The 20803-nt window shown below is 43.6% G+C and overlaps 5 protein-coding genes across 6 annotated transcripts; 1 reads left to right on the plus strand and 4 right to left on the minus strand.

Moving 5' to 3' along the window:
• Positions 1 to 781: 781 nt before the first annotated feature.
• On the minus strand, positions 782 to 2823 carry LOC124340281 (long-chain specific acyl-CoA dehydrogenase, mitochondrial-like). Its single transcript, XM_046792941.1, has 8 exons — positions 2626 to 2823; positions 2314 to 2526; positions 2112 to 2249; positions 1883 to 2047; positions 1574 to 1805; positions 1291 to 1506; positions 1090 to 1217; positions 782 to 992 (listed from the first exon to the last, which is right to left on the minus strand). The coding sequence occupies exons 1-8, from the start codon at positions 2688 to 2690 to the stop codon at positions 806 to 808; spliced, it is 1344 nt and encodes a 447-aa protein (XP_046648897.1). The 5' UTR covers positions 2691 to 2823; the 3' UTR covers positions 782 to 805.
• Positions 2824 to 3181: 358 nt separating this feature from the next.
• LOC124321727 (mannosyl-oligosaccharide 1,2-alpha-mannosidase IA-like) lies at positions 3182 to 4777 on the minus strand. Its single transcript, XM_046784247.1, has one exon. The coding sequence runs from the start codon at positions 4775 to 4777 to the stop codon at positions 3182 to 3184; it is 1596 nt and encodes a 531-aa protein (XP_046640203.1).
• Positions 4778 to 5542: 765 nt separating this feature from the next.
• Positions 5543 to 7162, plus strand: LOC124325204 (cyclin-dependent kinase 2-like). The gene is made up of 5 exons (XM_046784415.1): positions 5543 to 5793; positions 5999 to 6146; positions 6207 to 6527; positions 6585 to 6791; positions 6860 to 7162. The coding sequence occupies exons 1-5, from the start codon at positions 5666 to 5668 to the stop codon at positions 6953 to 6955; spliced, it is 900 nt and encodes a 299-aa protein (XP_046640371.1). The 5' UTR covers positions 5543 to 5665; the 3' UTR covers positions 6956 to 7162.
• LOC124325188 (KAT8 regulatory NSL complex subunit 2-like) lies at positions 6996 to 8866 on the minus strand. The gene is made up of 7 exons (XM_046784414.1): positions 8510 to 8866; positions 8135 to 8446; positions 7905 to 8068; positions 7706 to 7839; positions 7522 to 7644; positions 7323 to 7460; positions 6996 to 7251 (listed from the first exon to the last, which is right to left on the minus strand). The coding sequence occupies exons 1-7, from the start codon at positions 8737 to 8739 to the stop codon at positions 7153 to 7155; spliced, it is 1200 nt and encodes a 399-aa protein (XP_046640370.1). The 5' UTR covers positions 8740 to 8866; the 3' UTR covers positions 6996 to 7152.
• Positions 8867 to 9206: 340 nt separating this feature from the next.
• Positions 9207 to 20735, minus strand: LOC124352168 (mucin-5AC-like). 2 transcript variants are annotated; one of them, XM_046801988.1, is made up of 9 exons: positions 19825 to 20735; positions 18893 to 19757; positions 18333 to 18844; positions 16109 to 16232; positions 10067 to 14917; positions 9810 to 9931; positions 9639 to 9745; positions 9432 to 9564; positions 9207 to 9350 (listed from the first exon to the last, which is right to left on the minus strand). In XM_046801988.1, exons 1-5 carry the CDS (start codon positions 19998 to 20000, stop codon positions 12314 to 12316), a joined length of 4281 nt encoding a protein of 1426 aa, XP_046657944.1. In that variant the 5' UTR covers positions 20001 to 20735; the 3' UTR covers positions 9207 to 9350; positions 9432 to 9564; positions 9639 to 9745; positions 9810 to 9931; positions 10067 to 12313. The 2 variants fall into 2 exon arrangements, with proteins under 2 accessions (XP_046657944.1, XP_046657943.1); XM_046801987.1 differs by having other exon boundaries at positions 18333 to 19757.
• Positions 20736 to 20803: the final 68 nt, after the last annotated feature.

The raw sequence follows: 20803 nt of genomic DNA on the forward strand, positions 1-20803 counted from the left end.
GCGATGCCAAGGGGGAGGAGTCTAGCAGCGCCATCTTAGCCCCCACGCTTTACCCGCCCCGCACACGAGGACACGCACAGACTTGCAGGCTCCGCCCACAAACGACTACACTGATCGACACTGAGACTTAAATTGGCGTCACATAAACGAATACAATTAATAAGCAAATCACATTCAATTTCGACGTCAACGAGAATTTTCGCGATGATTAATTTTCATTTTGGAAGAATTTTTTTTCAACTGCTGGCACGTTGAGAAGTAAGAGATTTGATTTGACTCCCGCTTTAGCACAATTGAGACATGCAGCGCCTCACAGCGGATAAACACGTGGGGCTTCATTTCTCGAAACGACTTCCCCTCCCCTTTCACTACCTGAATGAGAAAACGAGTTTCGCATTTTTGGGGAGGGGAGTATTTTTCTTTTTAAAAGGCCAATATTTGCCAGTTCACATGAATTCGCATCTTCAGCCTTTTACTTGATAAGCGGGTGTCCAAGTTATATTCTTTCAGGCACTTTTTAAAGGCAGAAATATATTTTTTTATTATTTTTTTTTGGTTTTGGTTTTTTGAATTTTTTGTTTCTAGAAGTTTCCGCCTCTGGCGATGGCCGTTGGAGGGGGGAAGAAGCTGCATGACGAAAAGAGCCGGTCCGGGGAATACTCTAAGGAGAAGATTTTTGTTTGTTTTGTTTTTTCTGTTTCTGGTTTAAACTCGATTTCACTGGTAAAGCCATCAACCTAATTGAATGCAGGATCACATCAATTGAACTAAAATTGGTTACCGTCCGCTGTTGCAATATCAATTATTATTTTCTGGCAGGCGCTAGGATCTGGCGAGCGATGAGGTCTTTTAGGACTTCGTTGCTCCCGCCGTAAATGGTCTGAACTCTGGCGTCAAGGTAAGCGCGAGCGATAGGAGTATCGTAAAGGTATCCGGCTCCTCCGTGTAACTGCAAACATTGGGCTGCAATCTTATTTTCCAACTCCGAGGCCCTAGAAAGGCAACAAAGAAAGAAAAATAAAATGGCAAATAGAAGAATGAGCAGCAGCGCTGTGGGCAAGGGCAAACAATGGGAAATTGTCCTAGTACCAGATTTTGGCCATACAAGCCATTTGGGCGTCGAGCTGTTGCTCTTCGTGAAGCGCGATACACTGGTCGATAAAAGCTCGAGCCACGCAAATCTCGGTCTTCATCTCGGCGAGTTTATGTTGAATCGTCTGCGTGTAAAAATGTGAGATTATATAGGGTCGCGCACTCCAAGTGGCTAAATGACAAAGTGTGACCGTGAACCTGCAAGTTGGAAAGTGTTTTGCCGTAGGCTTTGCGCTGCATCACGTACTGTTTCGTCTCTTCAAACATGAATTCGGAATGAGCACAAGCGTGAACGCCGATGGTCAAACGCTCCTGCGGCAATTCATTCATTAGGTAATAGAATCCTTTATTCTCTTCTCCCAGCAGTGCACTGGCTGGAAGACGGACATCTTCGAAGAACAAACCCGCGGTATCCTTGTGATTTCAAACGAAATTTGATGACTCATACACGTGATGTAGTAACTTAAAGAAATAAACTTACAGATGCTCCCATGCCAATTTTCTTCATCAGCCAGCTTTTTTTAAATCCAGGAGTATCTGCGTCAACGAGGAACAAACTAATACCATGAGCTGCTGATTTCGCTTCTTTGTTGGTTACTGCCACAACTACAACGACATCGGCTAACCACCCGTTGGTGATGAACATCTTGGATCCGTTAAGAATGTAATCTGACCCATCCTTCCGCGCAAATGATTTGATCCCTTGAAGATCGCTTTCGTTGCGAAACAATAGGATAACAATAAGAAAGGGGTAAGCTCAATGAAATAAAAAGTAAATGTCTTTATATACCTTCCAGCGTCTGGCTCAGTCATGGCGATAGCCGAAATTTTTTTACCAGCTGTCATGTCTGGGATATACTTTTGTTTTTGTTCTTCACTTCCATATTTGCTGAAATAAGGCATGATAATATCAGAATGAAGGTGGAAGGCTGGTCCATTTGCAGAAGCATAGCCTCTGAAAAATACAAACATTTAAATGTAAAAAAAAAACTATATTAATTGTTGTCAGCTGCACTTACTGTTCTTCCATTATAATACATGCATCGGCAAAAGAACCTCCAATACCACCATGTTCTTCTGGTATGTTGATACCCAGCATTCCACATGATCCAGCTTTTTCCCAAATTTCTTTATCAGTGTACCCACGCTCATTCCACCTGTAAAATTGTGCAAAATCAAGTAAAATGTCTGTCATCAGTTTATTGAAAAGACCTAACTTACGCTTGAATATGAGGAGTGATCTCTTTTTGAAAAAACTTCCTCACACTCTCTCTAAAAGAATCTTGTTCTGGACCAAATAAGGTGCGAGAACCAACATCAGTTAACTTGGGCATTTTCGCTGTAGGTTGCCTTTGACCATCATGTGATCCAGACTTGACTGCTGAAGCATTGGCTACTACATTGCTACTAGCTCCAGAATGTAAAAGACAAACTCTGAAAAAAATAAAATAATTGTTGATTAGTTTCTCCACTGAGAAAATCTAACCCAATTAATGGTGCACTGCTACAATTGTATTAACGCGCTCTATATACCTTGGAACTGAAATGCTCGCCAGTTTCCTTCCAAACAGAAAAGACTGTTTTGCAATACTATACATTTTGTTCGATTCAATGAATAGTTTCAGAAATTAAAATATGTGAAAGAAATGCACTGCGAAATTAGAATATCTGCTCTTGGCTGGGCGCGGGACCTTCTGCCTCAAAATCGTGTCAACAAATCAGAATAACAGCTGACTGAACAGCTGATGGAGGGATGGTAAGCTATGTAATCTAACCTCGAAGTGTTATCGAAAATATGGTTTCCCTGGGTTTTTCCTAATGGAATAAAAAACATCAGTAGACTTTGAATGTTAACTGTTTAAAGGACTTTTGAAATGTAATATGTGATAATGTCTTTGCATGTTCAAATTTTAATGGCACGTTTTTTGCAGGGTTTTTCCTGGGTTTTTTCCCAAATCGGATAAAAATGATTTCAAAATATAGACTGTAAACAAAAACATGTTAAGGATAAATAACACGTGAAATATAACTTGATAACATTATTGTATTTTCAAATTTTGGCAAACACGTTAAACATTATTTGACTAAATTATTTGGCTTTTTCAGCAGGTCGGTAGAGCGGATTCGCACCTCCCTTGATTGGCAATGGATGAGCTTCAGTGTTGAATACCCACTGGTCAAGATCGATGAGACTATCATCGCTGAACAGTAAATAAAGATACTTGAGAGTTTCGGCCATAAAGAAACTTTGCTGGACATCGTCATGAGTGGGTAATACATTGGCGACGTTATGTAATCCGCTGTATCCACCGGTGCTAATGCGACAATTTTTCTCAATTGCTTCAACAGCTTCCCAACCCCAGCGTCGGTAACGTGGGTCGTGAGTAAGACGCCAAAGGATGAAATAAGATTCGATAACTTCCGGACGAAGGATGTAATATTTCGCCCCGCTACTTCTATCAAGTTCAGCTTCCAGTTGATCGTTGAATTCAAATGTTTCAGGTCCCAGTTTAGTCGGTGATCGGACGTAAGATTGGTGACAGGTAGAAGTCAAATCAGCGCCTAATTTGAATTGTCGTTCTTGGTTCAACGTCTTACCACCAAGTGCAAACATTCCTCCAGCGAAGCAGGTTAAGTGTCCCATTACGTGCTGCACACTTTCGTGCTCAATTTCAACCAGGTAGGTTAATTTGCTTTTTTCCGAAGTCCTGACTAGTTTATTGAATACGCCGTCTACCGAATGCAGGTACAGCGATAAGGAGGTTTCATCTGTTTTGCCACTCTGCAGCCAACTTTTGAGCAAATATTCGTAAAAGGAATCACCCGCAGCTCCGAGTGTATATTTATCGAAATTGTTCCAATGAATTCGATCGTCAAAGTCCCCTGTCTTATTTTGACGCATTCTGATGTTGACAGGATAAAGACCATCCATGCTGACCATCAAGTTTATGGTCTCTTCGTATATCCGGCGGATGTGCGATCGAAACACATCTGATCCGGTCACGTCGCTTAGGTAGTTAAATTCCAAGCTTAACGTTCCCCATTCAGCCAGGACCGGCCAGCCACCAGAGCTCTTGTTTGCGCTCAGATTTATCCGACCGTTGGGGATACCAGCGGAGACACCGTCGAATGCTGATAAAAGTCTTTCTCCTACTTGTAAGGCTCTTTCACGAAACAGTTTATCACCAGTCAAAGAGAACGCAGAGAGCAACCCACCTACTAATCGAATGTTCACCTCAAACAAAGATAATTCAGCGTCGGCCATGTCCAAGTTCATGTCGTTATCAACCCAATCTTTGGCTGCATTGAATTCGTCCATCATTCCCATAATGAATAAAGTGTCGAGACTGTCGACGATGGTCGCACCTAACGGAGCCGAACCGTAGATCGAGTTTATGTGCGGTTTCCGGCTGATTGGTTTGAGTTCGTTGGCTCCCCAGGCGTATTGAACGTATCCGTCCCAAGCGTGTTTCATCATGCTTTTCACATGATCTCGTTTGATCCGAACTTCCGGATCGGCATCTTCGCCGCCCTGGATCACTACGGGACGTTTGGAAAGCCACAGAGAAGAGAAGGCACTTGTAGAACTAACAAAATGACCCAATATGAAGCCATAGTAAAAGAAAATGAGCACGCACAATGCAAGTAAGCACCTGCAAACTAATCTAGGACGAATAACCCTCATAGTTTTTTTGAGACTGCTTGTAACCAACACTTGACACGTTGCATAGAGCTTCAAAAAATACACACTTCAACGTCAAGCAATAAAATATCCACACGACACCACACACATGCTTGATCCATATACCCTGAATCTAAACTCATCACGCTACGCTGTATGTTCAGCGCAGATTATTTTAACAAGCTGACACACAAAATCAACAGATAAAGATTCTTATATATTACTGGGGATCTATTATGGAACACTGACGAAGCTGAATAGCATCGTTAAGGCGCAATTATTTTTCTTGAATGGCGAATTACACGTTTTTCAACTACGTTCAATTAAATTAAACGTCGCTATAAATTCAGATGAGAATGATTCACTTTAAATGGACTGAAAATACACGTCAATCAAAATTTCTATGTATAACTACTGAAACTAGATCTCCCGCACGGATGTTGATAAGACAAGAGGGCAAAATACGAAAAATAAATCGTTGTTTAACAAGACCGCTAGATGCTGCTAGCTTCTAATGAGTAAAAATAGACAAAATTATAAATACTACATTTTTTGCACTGTAAATGTAATTAACTATTTATTAAATAAATTTTACAAAAAAAATTGGTTTTAAAAACTTTAGGAACGATCATAATTGCGTCAAATTACCGTGAATTGATAAAAATAAACGGTAGGCGGAGCTTTTGGCCTCCAAGCGGGAAGCTTGAATGATCGAATGAGAAGAAAACGCGCGAAACGGCAGCGTGGAAACAAGGGAAAACCTTTTGTCGCCCAAATTGCAAGTGAAGAGAACCAGTTCATTAATCATTAGTGAGCCAGCTCATCAAGAGTAATCAGTGTCTACATCACATTTTTGAGTTCGAATGTGCTTTGTGCTGGGCGCTGGGCAAAATGCACGAGGCAATGGAACAATTTCAGAAGATTGAGAAGATCGGCGAAGGAACATATGGCATAGTCTATAAAGCCAAAGACATTGAAACAGGCAAACTTGTGGCTCTCAAGAAAATTCGATTAGAATCGTAAGTAAATTCCATTGTTTTTGTCATCAGAATGCTTTGGGAGTTTTGATTTCAGATGATTTTATCTGTGATGTGCTAATTTTCATGACATATCACAGACACAATTATCTGAACTTTTCAGCTCGTTAACATCATCCACAACTCATGGCAATTACTTTCATTGGGGTGCAACCTACATAATAACAAAACCGTTTTTGTTGTACAGGGAATCAGAAGGAGTGCCCAGCACTGCCATAAGAGAAATTACTGTCTTAAAAGAACTTGACCATCCACATGTTGTAAAACTGCTTGATGTAGTCCATGTTGAGAAAAAGATTTACCTTGTCTTTGAATATCTAAACCAAGATCTGAAGGTTGTTGTTAAAAGTTGCACATTTGATTTTCCCTAAGCTAACACAATTTTATTGGTGCAGAAACTGTTGGATTCGATGCCATGTGGTCTGGAACCCAAAGCAGTCAAGAGCTTCCTCTGGCAGATGCTGAAGGGTATTGCTTTCTGTCACTCACACAGGGTACTGCACAGGGACTTGAAACCACAGAATCTCTTGGTGAACAAAAATGGTCTGTTAAAGCTGGCAGATTTTGGTCTTGCTAGAGCATTTGGTCTCCCTTTACGCTCCTACACACATGAGGTTGTTACTCTTTGGTACAAAGCCCCTGAAGTTTTGCTGGGAGCAAAGATCTACACTACCTCTGTTGATATCTGGTCGATCGGCTGTATCTTTGCGGAAATGGTAAAAGCTTTCTCATGACAAATTTTTTAAGTAAAATTAATTCAATCATTTCCTTAGCTCAAGGGTCGTACTGCCTTGTTTCCTGGTGACTCGGAAATTGATCAACTTTTCCGCATTTTCCGAACGATGGGGACACCTGATGAGACCTGCTGGCCAGGAGTATCTCAGCTTCCCGATTTTAAGCCTTCTTTCCCCAAATGGTCGGGTTCCAGTTTTGAAGAAATGTTTCCAAGATTAGATAGCGATGGCCTCAATCTTCTGATGGTCTGTTTACATTTCTACAAAACAGTTATCGTTCGCAACCAATTAATTCTTAAACTTTACTTAAACAGAAACTTATGTTATACGATCCGAACAAGAGGTTATCTGCTAGACAAGCCTTACACCATCGCTACTTTTCAGGATTTCAACTGCCCAATTTTGAATAGTCTTTCCAAGCAACTATCCAACAGTCCAACGATTTTACGCTTATGTTCACACAAGTTTATATTTCACTCTCAACCATTCATTTTAACTTTCAGAGCAGCGTTCTATTATTTAAGTTCTACCGTTTCAAAACGTTTACGGAAATGGCCTTACAGCGTGTAGAGAACTGTAAATAGTAACCCGGGAAATATAGAAACAATTAACCGCAAGTTTGTCCAGCGTCGTCGACTTCTATTTTCACTTCCACCTTCTCTATTTCGTCATCGACGCTAATTAGTGGCGACGCAACGCAGATGTCCTGTAAATATAATACGTATAATTTAGAAAAAAAAACTATTTTGTTGGAACAAAATCCGGTTAATTACATACCTGCTCAACAAGCATCATTGGTGGCATCATTGTGTGATATACACATCTAGTATTCTCGCTGAAATTGATGACGGGTTCCTTGCATTCGTTATCGTGAAATATAGCCCCACATGGGCGGAATAACATTTGCGACGAATCCTAATCGAATGAATCACAATAGCAATTAATCGAATAATTTGAGGTATGGCAAAATCTTTACATTGAGAACGTGTTTTGTGCAATGCTTCGTAAGCGGAACAGCAGGGTTTGTGCACTTGATACCACAGTCGACGAAGGAACACTTGGGGGTAGGTGGAGCTTTGTAATTGACTCCCTGTGTGACCTGATGGGAGGGAACTGAATTCGTATCAATTACGCACAAATTGTTAAAGAGTATAATTTACTTGGAGGCGTTTCTCCTGTAATTGATGATGCAGCAATGCCTCAGAGCCTCGATGTCGCTGGAAACGACGTAAACTTCGTAACTTTGCCACAGCCCTGCGTTCTGACGGCGTATCCGGGTAAGGAGCACTTGCAACTTTGGTAAACGAAAAAAAGGAGTTGAATGGAACATAATTCAAATCAAGTTGAATGGGTTAATACCTCCGTTCTCCTTTTCTCTTTTCACTCCGTTGAGATAACGTCTTCGTGCACACTTTAATTGGTGATGCAACCGCTTAAATTGGTCAAGGTACAGCGCTTGCAATTTGATGAGTTTGTCGCGGGTTAGCAAAACCACTTCTTCAGGAGTAAAGACACCAGCATGCCTGCAAGTGAATCATGAGTCATTATAGATAATTTGACTGGGGCCTTATTAAAAACATGCATTTTACCTCAAGGGATCATCTTGGTCACTGTCAATACTCTCTGCATCAGAGTCATCCTCTTGTCTGATGGTTTGCTCTGCAGTTGGTAGTTCATCTTCACTATCTGATTCACTTGCATAATCTTGCAGTTTTTGTGTGGAAGCATTCAGGGACAGCTTTTCGATTAAACTGAGCGTTCCAGTGGCCTTCTCTTCATTTCCAGCTTCACTGTAGTGCTGCAGATCATCTATGAGGGTTTCAAGGGATTCCGGGGGCTGCCTCTTCCTGAGTGTTTTCATTTTGCACAGGGCCGATCTCTTGGCGTGATCCTGGCACAACCTAAACAACATCAACAATTAGCATCAAACATGTGACAGAAAACCACAAACTTCACTTTCATACCCGTCTCTCCTTTCACCCTTGAGAACATTGGTGGCACATCTTTTACCATTTGAGAAAACAAAAGTGCACGATCTGTAGGGAGCATTTCGATCTTCTGAAATGTGATCGAGACAATAAGAGAAGCCTTCAACGCACGGTTGAGAGCAATTGTACAGTGTGTTGTGACATGTTGGTTGACTTGGATTGTAGTATTGGGAAGACGATGGTCCCTGATTGCCGTACAAAGCCATAATATATTCAATAAAAACACCACGTTGGAGAGTAGTAGTGTTAATGAGATCTAAGATGATGCAATCAACAACACACACACGGAAATAAAAAGAAACGCTGCCTTGGTGATGGCGGAAAAACACAATCACAAGTGGCGCTACTTCTGACAATTTGTTCTGCGCACGTGATCACGAGTTTCATTAGTTGGCCGTTAGATGGCTGACGCTGGTCGTAAACGGTTACGGTTTTTTAACGGATTGAGGACGTGACACGTATTATATTTTATATTGTGTAAAGAAACGGCCTTTTTGTTCCCGAACCCTGGTAACCCGCCATTAAAAAACAATCTAGACAAACGACGTGGATCTGCTTTCTCTCCCAGCTGTTTTTATTTTTGCGGTCACTCTCACACTCGAGCTGATAACAATGCGCGACGCTGACCGACTTTCACGTCGTATTAATAAATAATGCTACACGGAAAAAGAAATCGGAAACATAACAAAATAGTCTATTTTCTCTCTATCCCCAATAATAAACGACAAACAACAAAAAACGTGAAAGTTCAAAATTATAATTCAGTCGCTCCAGAGATCTATGAATGAAGTCATCGTTTCGTCCATGACTATGCCATCTGTTAAAATAATCACGTTTTATTTATTTTTCAAACGGTAAAAAAAAACGATGTGATCAACATCAAATGTTTTAGACTGACCGATAATGTCAAGAGGCTGGCGATTGAAGCGACACGAGCAGCCACTTTCCACCATGACCGGTTCTCTGGACAATTCCAAGTCGCTAGTTTCGGGATCGACTCGACCGACGTGCATCATTTCCGGTGTCGATTCCTATATTTTAAATCATAATAAATGATCAATAGAAATGTGCCCACATCAATTGGCGTCCCGTATCATTTATCAACCTGTTGGCATTCGGCGTCGAAAATGGAGCTCTGCTCTGTTTCACAACGGCCATAAATTACGGGCTGCAAAATTAATGGCGGCAGTTGAATCACGTGGACTCGCTCCCCTGAAAATCAGTCGTGTGTTCTTTTTACAGCATGAAATAAGAATAATTGAACCGAGATATATACCCGTCAAGGCCGAAATAGCTGAAATGGGGAAAAATACGGACATGTTGGCAGGGCAGCAACGAACTTGAATGGGCAGACACGCCATTTTATTTCCAGCGCAGCGTCCGCCATTAATAATAGATCTTTTAAAAAATAATAATAAAAATCCATAAAAATAAAAACGGGGATAAATGTGCCACACAAAATCAAATGTTTTTTAAAAAAGGCGTGTATATATTTATAGGTGCACACCGAGAAAACGCGGTAAAAATGTTTACCTTTTATGGCGTTGCTGCAGAGCTGCTGCTGCTGCATCACGGTCGTTCGATTGAACAAGTTGCTGGGCGTATTGGTGTTGAAGGTCGAAATGGCCAAGGGGCTGCTGGTTGATAATCAACGAAGCCTCGACTTGTTCATTTCTCAGGGCCAATCCGCCATGACAGACGACTGGGTCGTCGCAACACGAAACTGTGGTAATATTGTTGCTGTCGTGATTGTAATGCCGGGATGGTAATTCAATCAATCCTCGCAGCGATCGGCCACCCAAACAGGATTCCTTCGACGACAATCCTTGGAGATGTGATAGCAACAACCAGCAGGCTGCCAGGATGAGGTAAAGCGACATGATCACCTGCACAACAACTTGTCACGATGTGTGCACCTTTTCACCTATCTCTCTTTATAGCAGCCGATAAATGATTAAAAATAGCAGGGTGGGAGAAATTCAGCCCTCGGCCAAATCTCATTTCTGTGGAGCCTCTAAATTTTTTTAATTGAATCAATAAAAACAAGTTTTCTTTTTTGTTTTAATTTTCTGTCAAACAACTTTTTTTGTTTTGTATTGGTATATCAACCAGACGAACATCATATATCATCACCCCGGTAAAAAATACAATAGAAAAAAAATTTAAACAGTTCTATATATAGGAGGAGGATAAGGAGAGAGGGTTAAATCGTGAACAATCAAAATCATTTTCCTCTTTCCCAAATAAAAAAAAAGTCATTTTTTAAATTTTCACACGAGATTTTTGGAGAAGAATAAAAAAAATAAAAAAAGCAGATTTTGTGTGTGTGTGTGTGTGATGAGAGAACCGGTTTTTTCTTGTTGTTGAAAAACTACAATTTTTTTTTTAGAAAACAAAAGGAACACGAACGCTCTGGTACATCAGTTTTGTTTGTAACAATTTTTTTTTTAAAGTTTTTATATATATTTTTTTAAAGCTAGCCCACAGTCAGCTGATGAATATATAATATTTTTTTTAGTACAACAGGTTTTTTTTTTGAAATTTTTCTTACAAATTCACACTCAAAACACAAAATTGGAGATTACACACACACACACACGCTGATAGTTAATGAATTACATCACGTGGCAAAACATCGAAAGCCATGAAGAAAGAGTAGAAAGATTGATTTCATGATAATTAAAAACGTTATTAATTATGTATACTGGTTTTTTTTCCCCTTGATTTCGTTTCCTCAATTGTGTGGGTTGAAACAATTCCGAAAAAATTAAATTTTTCCCAGAACAAAAAAAATTGAACCAACAATTTTTCTCACAAAAATGAAACAAATTACGCGCGATATTTTTAATAGTTATTATATGCATATGTATAACACACAGAGGCAAATGAAGGAAAGGAGAAATTTAAAAATAAAAAGGAGCGCGTCCCCGAGATATTAACCAAGAAAAGAAATATTGATTCAACAACAAACGGCGGTGTACTGTATAGTTCTATACGTGTGATGTAATAATGAATATACAAAACTAAATATTAATATTAACTAGTCATTTTTTAAATGCAACTGGGAGGAGGAAGAGAAGAATAGAGAGAGAGAAAGAGTACTAATCAGAAGCTGATGATTGGCTCGAGAAATATAACAAGCTAAAAACAAACGTGTTTTTCTTTTTATATATATGTATAAGGTACTGGTATATATTTTCATATACGAAATAGTTTTGTTATTCATTTTGTAGAAATTATGATTTTCTAATTCTGAGATTTAACCCATCAGCGCACCGGGAAGAGAATGAAAATAGAGACAGAGAAAAGAAGAAGAGAAAATATTGTTTTGTTTTTTTCCTGCAATATGTACATAATTTATAATATGTATATAATATTACTGTATGTGATGTATGTATAATATTTGATGGTGTGTCTTTGATGAGTTTACCAATTCCTAAATTTCCCTCCCCCAAATGTTTCGTCACCAGAGAGATGATTTTTCGATGAAAATCAGAATATTTTCGAATGAAAGAACTTGAAAAAAAAAGTTCCATTTCGCAACGACACACCACCAGGAACAAAAAACTAACGACAGGGGAAATTCAATATTTATATATATATAAAAAGCAAGCAAATGTCAAAAATAAAAAGCACAACCCTTAAAATAACCCACTTCTTTCCTTATTATGTCAAAATGTCGTGAAAATCTGAAACTTGCCGTTCAAAGTTTCTCGCGATGTGATGAATAATTGAAAGAAAAAAATTTAAAAACCTGATTTTCGTTTTTGTGTCAACATTTCAACCGGCAACGATTTGTGATGCATTGGTGATGATTTCAGGTTTCAGCCAGTGCTGGACAGTGGTCGTAGTCAACGTTGTGGCTGTAGTGTTGTTGTTGTTGTTGTTGTTGAATTCGGCCGACTTCTTGACAAGTTTGGCGTTGGCTTGAAGGATCTGCTGTTGCTGTTCCGTTTCGACTTCCTGGACGCAACTATCTATTTGACTGCTTTGAACGACGGGCGATGGATGAGCCGTCCGGACGGCCAGGGAAGCGGAAGAAACGGATGATGCTTGCGAAGGCGGAGTGGCTTCGCCGCAAGCCACCAGCGATCCCGTGTTGGTGGTCGACGAAGAAGTCACCATGGCTCCATCCGCCAGGATGCTGCTGGAGTCCGGAGAACGGCCGGGAGAGCGGCCGGGTGCGATGGGAATCGGCAGGGGAAGCGTTCGAACGTTGGCCGCTGGACTGGTGGTGCTGAAGATCTGGGCACCGGTAGGCGTGGTCGGACAGCGGATGAACAATCCGCCGTAATTGGCCAGCAAATTCGACTGATCCGTCGTCGTCTGGACTAACGTTCCGTCCTGGAGTTGAAGGACCTGGTGGGTCGGAGCGCTGGCCCCGTTCAAAACGAACGTCGTTCCACCTCCAGGGCCCGTCTGGGTCGTGCAAAAGACGTTGACGGGCTGTCCGGCCGGGGCGATGTTGGCAGGGCGAGGACTCAACAACCAATGGCCGCCAGTATTCTGCTGATGCGTCGGCTGGGGAGCCGGGGCCGGCTGTGAATTGACAACAACATAAGTCTTACCGTCCGGCATCAGCGCCAACGTTTGAATCGTCTGCTGCGGCTGGATCTGCTGGAAATTCTGAACGTTGTAGACCAGCGGCTCCTGCGACAGCGTCAGAGTCGTCGCCTGGTGGTGATGTTGTTGCTGCTGCTGAGGTTGGTGCAGTTGTTGATGTTGTTGCTGCTGCTGAGTCATGGCCGCCAGCTGGGCGCCTTGCTGCAAAATGGACGCCACAGTTTGAGGAGTTGATTTCCTCTTCTTGCCCGTCCGCGTCAGTCCCCGGCTGTTGTTGTTGTTGTTGCCCATGTTGTTCGGGTGAGGTCCGGTGTTCATCGGGCCGACAGTCAGGATAGGAACAGCGTTGGAAGGTTCGGCAGCCATCGGAGCGGCGGCCAACATGGGGCCGGGAGTCGTCAGGACGTGGACCACTTGACCGGACGGCCCTAGGGCCTGTCGGGTCGTCAGCACCGGCAATCCCTGATTGAAAACGTTGGTCGCATGGGCTTGATTGCCCGGATGGGCGGCTGCAGACGTCAGGAAAGTCATGGGGAGGTTGCCCGGCCTCAGGGCCGCCGTCGAGAAGATCGGGGTGGCTGTGGCCGGCGCCGGAGCGACGGCCGAATGATAAGAAACGAAAGGAAATGAGGCCGTCCGCAAAGGTCCGATGTTTGGCGTCGACAGGGCCGGCCAGAATTGATGCTGCTGCTGTTGGTGGATAAACTGCTGCTGATGTTGTTGCTGCAATTGCTGTTGTTGCTGTTGTTGAGGCATCTGGGCCGGCTGGAGGACTTTGGCGTTGCTCTGAATCTGGATGGGCTGGTGGTGAGTCCTCCGGGGTGATCTTGACTTGGTGCTCTTGGACGACGCTTCGGCGGCTCTGGCTCGTGACCGGGCAGCCGAAGCGGGCGTGGCCGGTCGGATGGCCAATGGCGGAGGTTTACTTCTGACTGCCGCCGGAGCTGGAGCCAAAGAAACGGGCACAGAAGGTAATTTTTGCGTCTTGCTGGGCGGCTGCTGCTGTTGTTGTTGCTGCTGTTGTTGTTGCTGGACAGCCTGCTGTTGCTGACGGGCCGTGGCTGCGGCTGCAGCGGCAGCCGCTTGTTTGATGAGATTGGCCGCCTTTTCGGCCTGAGCGGCAGCTTCCGCAGCGGCCGCCACGTCCTTTTGTCTGTCGAGAACTTCCTCCATCGAGTCGGGGATGCAGTCGAGTAAATCGCCCAGCAATTCTTCTTGCGTCTGCTCCGCTTCGGCCGTTTCTGTCGTCGTCGTTGAAGCTGACGGTGGTGCAGGTGCGGCCGGAAGCGGTTCCGACGGAGGTGGCGGCGTAGGGACCGAATTGTTTCCGCCATTCTGCAAACTACTTTGCAACAGGACCGTTTGCTGGGCCAAATAGGCGTTGGGATCGTCGAAAAACGTCGGTCCGTTGCCAGTTGTTGTTGACGGCTGAGTGGAACGAGCCTGCGGCAAGAGGCTGCCGGCCGGCGGCCGATTCTGCTCCAACGGAATTTGCCTGACGTCCACATTGGGACACGGAGAACGTCGAAAGAGCAAAGGTTGTTGTTGTTGTTGAGACTGCTGAGCGGGTGGCTGTTGTTGTTGTTGTGGCTGGACAACCGGAAGAGTCTTGGTGGTCTTGCCCGACTTGTTATTCATTGCATTTCCGCTCTTTTTCCGTTTGACGGCCGATGATTTCGCCGCCTTGTCCGTCGTCGTCACCGTCGCCGCTCCCGCCGCTGTGGTCGCCTGGGCCGCCTTGTCCGTGCTGACATCTCGCGACTGTTTGTGGCAGCAGGTCGATGACTGGGCGTCCAGTGACGTCTCGGCTTTGCACGCCACCTGAAGACAAACACACAACCAGGGCAAACACGAACACACACAGGAAAGGAGGAGGGAAAAAAATAAAAGAAAAGAAAAAGAAAAAAATCCAAAAAAAGCGATCAATAAAATGCCGGACGTTCTTTTCTTTTCATTCTTCTCCTCTTTCTCGGTCGTGAAAAAATAATAAAAAAAGAAAAAAGAAAGAAACTAGACATTCACGCACGCGCCGTGTCGTGCAAACGACACTCTGCGTCGATATCAAATCGCTGCGGTAATTTCATCAACTTTTCTCCCATTTCCTTTTTCGTCCGCGGCCAAAACGAAACGACAAACACACGTAAACCCCCCCAACAAATTTTTCGTTCGCCTTTACCAATTTTGTCTTTTTTTCCCGACCGCCACGACACCATCACCAACCGGATGGAAAAGGAAAGAAAGAAACAAAGGAATAGGGACGCGCGCGCGCGCACGCCGCCATCTCGAATTTATATTTTTTTGCGCAATTTTTGTTGTTGTTGTTTTTGTTAAAAGAAATCACGAAATGTCGTCGTGAGACGCCATCAGAGATCTCCCGCGCATTCGGGTGTTATTCAGTTACGGTCGGTTGTTGTTGTAGTTGGGGGCCCCAGGGATGGAAGGAGAAAAGGAAAAAAGACAATCATAAAAAAGAATCTTCAGAGTCACGAAAAACCGATAAATGATAGTAATATACTTTGAGTGCGTAAAAGATGATTACAACCAAATTAAAAAAAAAAAGAAAAATAATTTTATTTTTTTATGGAGAGGATGAAATTCTTTGTTGTATTAACTACGTAAAAAATTTTGAAAAATTCCAAATGAAAAAAAAAAAATGGGAAATTCTACTCTACACATTCAGGAAAAAAAATTAAGAAATAAATCAACACAATTTCTGGTTTAATTTGATAACAAACTAAAAAAAAGAAAAAGAAAAAATCTAGGTAAATTCTTCATTTCGGGGTGAGTGGGGAGGGCAAAAGATGAAACCGAAGACGGCGGCGTTATTATACAAAAGACCAGTTCCAAGAAAGAAACACAGAAAAAGATTGTTATAACTTATAGTATTATACATAAACCCGATATAGCCAACAGAAAGAAAGTTTAATAACGCGGAGATCATTCGAGATTTTTATAAATAGGATAAAGATGGCGGCATTTGTTTTTTTTTGTTTTTTAGAAGGAACAACTCACCGACGGATCGAAATTAAAGACGTGCTGAAGTCGGAGCGGACAAGGCAGTCCGCACTTGCAGGTTCCGTCGCGCTGGACGTAGTTGGCTGCGTCCTCCAGCGACGACAATCGGCAGCCACTCGGACTATTCGACGCAACAAAGGAAAAAGAAAAAAAATAATTGAATTTTCATCAAAACGAAATTAAAATCACGAATGCGATTAAGGCTAAAATAAAAAAAAAAAATAAAGACAGATTTGAACGAAAATTAACGGCCACTAATATTCCATTCATTTAGGTCGTAATCACGTCTTGATTGATTCGGTTGATTAAAGAGTCTAGAGGGAGGAGGAGGAGGATGGGGTGGGCGAGTGGGTGGGGTGAGAAGAAAAAGGAGAAGAAGAAGAAACTCTGGTGCGGATCGATAAATCCGGAAGACAAGTCTTGAGCATTCCCTGAGCGACGCTTTACGACGACGACGACGGCCGCGCGCAGACACAAGAGCACACAGCAGGAGATATTGATTCGTTGCCCAGCCGGAAGAGAGAGAGAGAGAAGGATGGGCGAAAGGGGGAAAGCGAGAGAAAGGGATGACGAAGAAGACCAAAAAACATTCAAGACAGACACACACACACACAAAACATTTTGAATTGAGATGTCTGGATGCAAGCCCAGAATTCTTGAAAAAGGGGGGGAAATCATCTCATCCCACCCTACACACACACCCAGGGGTTAGAAGAACCTTTCCATCCATCCACCGCAATCCGGTTCTTGTTTCCGGAGACAAAAACGACATTCGTCGTCTATAACCTCGGCGGCTATACGACAAGATCCGGAATACATAATTTCCTAGATGCAACAACAATTGCCCTCCTTTTTCTCTCTTTCTCTCTGTCACACACGTTCACAACGGAATTCCGCATTTGCTCGGAGTAACTAGAAAAAATCAAAAGGAAAAAAAATATACTGGCGTGTGAAACCAGTTAACCAGAATAAGAAAGAGAAAAAAAAAAGTCGTTTTTTTTTTATATTTTACAACCCCCGAGGAAAACGGGTCTCGAAATAGATTAAGAGGGGGGGAGAATCAAAAATACAACAACAGACACCCAAAAAATAGGGAGCTGACTACTAAAGCGGCAAAACATTTAAAAATAATTTCCTCCCAGAGGTAGATGTGGTAGTAGTCCAGGGGTTAAAAGAAAACCAGGGGATATGGGAAATGCGGAGGGGGTTGTTGTTTGGGGTTGGTAGCCGCCGCCGGTAGTTCGTAATCGTTCTCGAATGAATTCTTCTCTTTACTCTACATTTTTATACACATTTTTAATGTTTTTTCTCTAGGTACCATCATCATTTCCCCCCTCACAATTTCGACCCCCTAATTTTTTTTTTTCAGTTTGAAAAATTTCTTGGGGCCCTTTTCAGGGTTCCTCGTTGTTTAAACCACACCTGGAATAGTAGTTGCAACAGCAGCAGCAGCCCCCCTTTGCACTGGAAATTATAAAAAAAAGGCTGCCGGCCCCACAACGTATTCCCCTTATAGACCCAACAGTCTCTTTTTTTCATTTAATTTTTTTTAGGTACTAGTCTGACGTCAACCAGGTGTGCAGCGCGTATGTATGTTATAAGGAAAAATAGAGAGACTCCCCACGGGGTGTTCCTTATTTCCCGACTAACAAACGCCGGAGAGACATACGTGTGTACAACAAGGGGGGGAGAGAGAAAAATACGAGCGAAAAAAGGCCAAACAGGAAAAATAAAGCTGGGCGGTTAGACAGACTCGAACCCACTAACGTAATCCTGGACTTCTTTTTTTTTTTCTTTCTATTGATGATCAAGTCGAGGTCAATTGATCGATCAAACCGCCGTTGCATCCTCCTCCTAGTTCCCTCTCTCTCCTGTATTCTTCTCTTGTATTTTTAGCTCCTTCTTCTTTTCTTTCCCCATTTGTTGTCGTCGTCGTCCTGGGCGACGCTCCCAGGAACACACACACAAAGAGGACTCGAGCAACTTTTTTTTGTTCCCTATGTAAATCGCCTGTAATCGAATGGTAATATCGTCTGAGCTCCATTAGGAGCTTGGGCTGGGTGGGTGGGAACAACCCAGGGATTAAATAATCGATTATGACGGTAGAGTAGTTCATTAAGCCCAGGGATATATTAGGAAAATCTAAATACATCAGGGTACCAGGAAGACCAGGTTGAGGGGGGTTGGAGCGGCGCATTGTGGTTTTGATATGTCCTCTCACCTGATGTAGATTACATTTCCGGCGGATATTTCACGGGTCCAACCGGTGGGTACGCTGGTCGTTGTTGTAATGTTCACTATGGTTATCGATGATGAATTCACATTAGCATTTGAATTGGCATCATCAGCTGCTGCTGCTGTTGGTGCTACTGATGTTGTTGTTGTTGGCGTGGGAATCTCGGAAGAAGATGATTCCATACTCTCGTCCGCCTCGGTTGACGTTGTTGTTTCGGCTGTTGTCGTAGCAGGTGGATCGTCGTTGGCGACGGGAGCGTCGGCCAGAGGAGTTGAACATTCCATCGATTCATCCGGAGTAGTCGGATGATTATAATTGGACGTCACAGGTGGTGATGAGGATGATGACGTCACTGGAAGCGGAGAGGATGATATCATGGATGTTGTTGTGTCCGCCACGATCGGACTCGAGGAACATGCAGGGGTTTCGATGACAATCGGGTGGTGATCCGCCACCGGGTTGACACAGGTGAACTGTCTGTGTTGTTGTTGTTGCTGCTGTTGATGAATGGCTGGCGATGATTCACGAGGCCAATAACAATTCACTTGCTGCTGTTGTTGCAATTGTTGTTGCTGTTGAATCACTTGGTGCTGGCGATAATAATGCTGCTGCTGCTGCTGTTGTTGTTGCATTTGCTGTTGTTGACGAAAGTAATCCATTTGCTGTTGCTCTTGTTGTTGCACATCGTAATGACTAGACGGCCAGAAACACTGTTGTTGTTGCTGCTGCTGTAATTGCTGTTGGACGTGTTCCTGGTGCTGATGGAGATGTGGTTGCGAATACAATTCCTGCTGCTGCTGGAGCTGTTGTTGTGGCTCGACCGGAGACGAAAAGTTCTGATACATTCCGTATTGCTGTTGGCCAGTCATGTCGTCGATTCCGGCGCTACTTCCACCACTCAAACTGCTGCTACAATGAGACTCACATGTCGACTCTGACCGGACCGAATCACAACGTGACGGCGTCCGGGAAAGTGACGATTGTGATGAACCAGCACTCGACTGGACGGTGACAGTCGCCACGACGTTATTCCGGTACGCCGTCTGCTGCAGCAAATGTTGCTGCTGCATTTGTTGTGGCTGCATCTGCTGCTGCTGTTGTTGCTGCTGCAGTTGTTGTTGTTGATGCATGTGGTTGTACTGAGGATTGAAAGCCATGCAGCTGGGATTGTTATTTTGCATTGTTTGCCTCTGCTGCACGGGCTGCTGCTGTTGCTGTTGTTGTTGCTGCTGCTGCATCCAGCAGGATTTGAAACCCAAACTTTCCGAATGATTGTAGTCATTCTGGTTCCACTGATTCCACTGCTGCTGCTGGTACGACCAGTAGGAACCATTTGTGTCCCTATCACAGGAGTAGGGATTGTCTGACGGAAAGCAGTGCACCTTGTTCAGACCGGGATCAGGCCTGTACCTGCAACAGAAAACACGAGTCATGAATTTCATGTGTGAATGTCACAGAGTGAGTTGCGATTGTTTACCTGTTGTGAGATGTCTGCATGTAGGAGAGGTGGTTGAGGGTGCCACCGTGCTGGTTGTGACAGGCCTCATTGGCAAATTGATTGCCATTGCCGTTTTGAGGCAGGTAGAAGAGGACATTGTGCAGCGAGCCATTCTGGCCAGAGCTGACTAGCGAGCCAGGGCTGGGGCCCGCCATCCCTCCACAACTTGATCACAACCACCCAGATTGTTGCTGGCTCCCTCACTCATCTCCGCCAGAAAAGTGGTGCCAGAGTTTCGGTCTCCATCCAGGACCTTTTCCCAGGGATGTTGTGGTGGTGCACACAGATCACTAAACTTCGCTCAAACTTCTGAAGGCTGCTGCGGTCCCAAGGTAAATTCTGTTCTCCTTTTCACGCTTTCAAGGTGAAAGAGACACAAAACAACTCACACAACAGCCACTCAATGTAGTAGGCACAGAAAAAAGAGAGAGACACTCTCAAAAACTCACGCCCTCTGGCTCTGACGGGCGTAATGGGTACTCCAAGGTTAACACTCACTATAGTACGCGCGGGACCCGAAAATACCTGAGGCAGTCCCGCCGTACTTCACGATTCTCTGCAACACACACACACGTCTGTGTGGCCTCGGGAACGTCTTTTTTTTTTTTTCCTTTCGAGAGAAAACGTCGTCGTGGCTCGCGTCCCACTTAATCACTCGACGAACGGTTGGTATCTATTCTTACACTCTTCTGGCACTCGATTGAAAACAGACGAATCAACGATTCGTCGTCCAACGGTGGAAAAAAACAACTTTTGAGGGGGAAAAAAGAAACAGGGGCGCAATTCACGTCGGCGGGGCCAAGTTCTGACGTCAAGCGGTCAGGCAGAGTGGAAAGTATCGTCTGGCTGACACCAACAACAACGTTACTCGTTTCATCTCGCCCTTATGTTGTACATGGCTGGCGGCGGAAAAACGCCGAGACGCCAGCGCGACGTAACGGGCGATTATTACACCCGA

Source organism: Daphnia pulicaria, chromosome 1 (genome assembly GCF_021234035.1).
Source record: "Daphnia pulicaria isolate SC F1-1A chromosome 1, SC_F0-13Bv2, whole genome shotgun sequence".
Lineage (NCBI taxonomy): Eukaryota > Metazoa > Arthropoda > Branchiopoda > Diplostraca > Daphniidae > Daphnia > Daphnia pulicaria.

What these genes read in the sequence shown, in the direction of transcription:
- LOC124340281 (XM_046792941.1), bottom strand. Translation starts at nt 2,690, where the DNA reads ATGTATAGTATTGCAAAACAGTCTTTTCTGTTTGGAAGGAAACTGGCG. An exon ending in GCGAGCATTTCAGTTCCAAG is followed by an intron (nt 2,527 to 2,625) that starts GTATATAGAGCG and finishes TATTTTTTTCAG; the next exon opens with AGTTTGTCTTTTACATTCTG. An exon ending in TGTATTATAATGGAAGAACA is followed by an intron (nt 2,048 to 2,111) that starts GTAAGTGCAGCT and finishes TGTATTTTTCAG; the next exon opens with AGGCTATGCTTCTGCAAATG.
- LOC124321727 (XM_046784247.1), bottom strand. Translation starts at nt 4,777, where the DNA reads ATGAGGGTTATTCGTCCTAGATTAGTTTGCAGGTGCTTACTTGCATTG.
- LOC124325204 (XM_046784415.1), top strand. Translation starts at nt 5,666, where the DNA reads ATGCACGAGGCAATGGAACAATTTCAGAAGATTGAGAAGATCGGCGAA. An exon ending in ATCTAAACCAAGATCTGAAG is followed by an intron (nt 6,147 to 6,206) that starts GTTGTTGTTAAA and finishes TTATTGGTGCAG; the next exon opens with AAACTGTTGGATTCGATGCC. An exon ending in GCTGTATCTTTGCGGAAATG is followed by an intron (nt 6,528 to 6,584) that starts GTAAAAGCTTTC and finishes TCATTTCCTTAG; the next exon opens with CTCAAGGGTCGTACTGCCTT.
- LOC124325188 (XM_046784414.1), bottom strand. Translation starts at nt 8,739, where the DNA reads ATGGCTTTGTACGGCAATCAGGGACCATCGTCTTCCCAATACTACAAT. An exon ending in AAGGGTGAAAGGAGAGACGG is followed by an intron (nt 8,447 to 8,509) that starts GTATGAAAGTGA and finishes GATGTTGTTTAG; the next exon opens with GTTGTGCCAGGATCACGCCA. An exon ending in AAGAGAAAAGGAGAACGGAG is followed by an intron (nt 7,840 to 7,904) that starts GTATTAACCCAT and finishes CGTTTACCAAAG; the next exon opens with TTGCAAGTGCTCCTTACCCG.
- LOC124352168 (XM_046801987.1), bottom strand. Translation starts at nt 20,000, where the DNA reads ATGGCGGGCCCCAGCCCTGGCTCGCTAGTCAGCTCTGGCCAGAATGGC. An exon ending in ATGCAGACATCTCACAACAG is followed by an intron (nt 19,758 to 19,824) that starts GTAAACAATCGC and finishes TTTCTGTTGCAG; the next exon opens with GTACAGGCCTGATCCCGGTC. An exon ending in TCTTTAATTTCGATCCGTCG is followed by an intron (nt 14,918 to 16,108) that starts GTGAGTTGTTCC and finishes GTTTGTCTTCAG; the next exon opens with GTGGCGTGCAAAGCCGAGAC.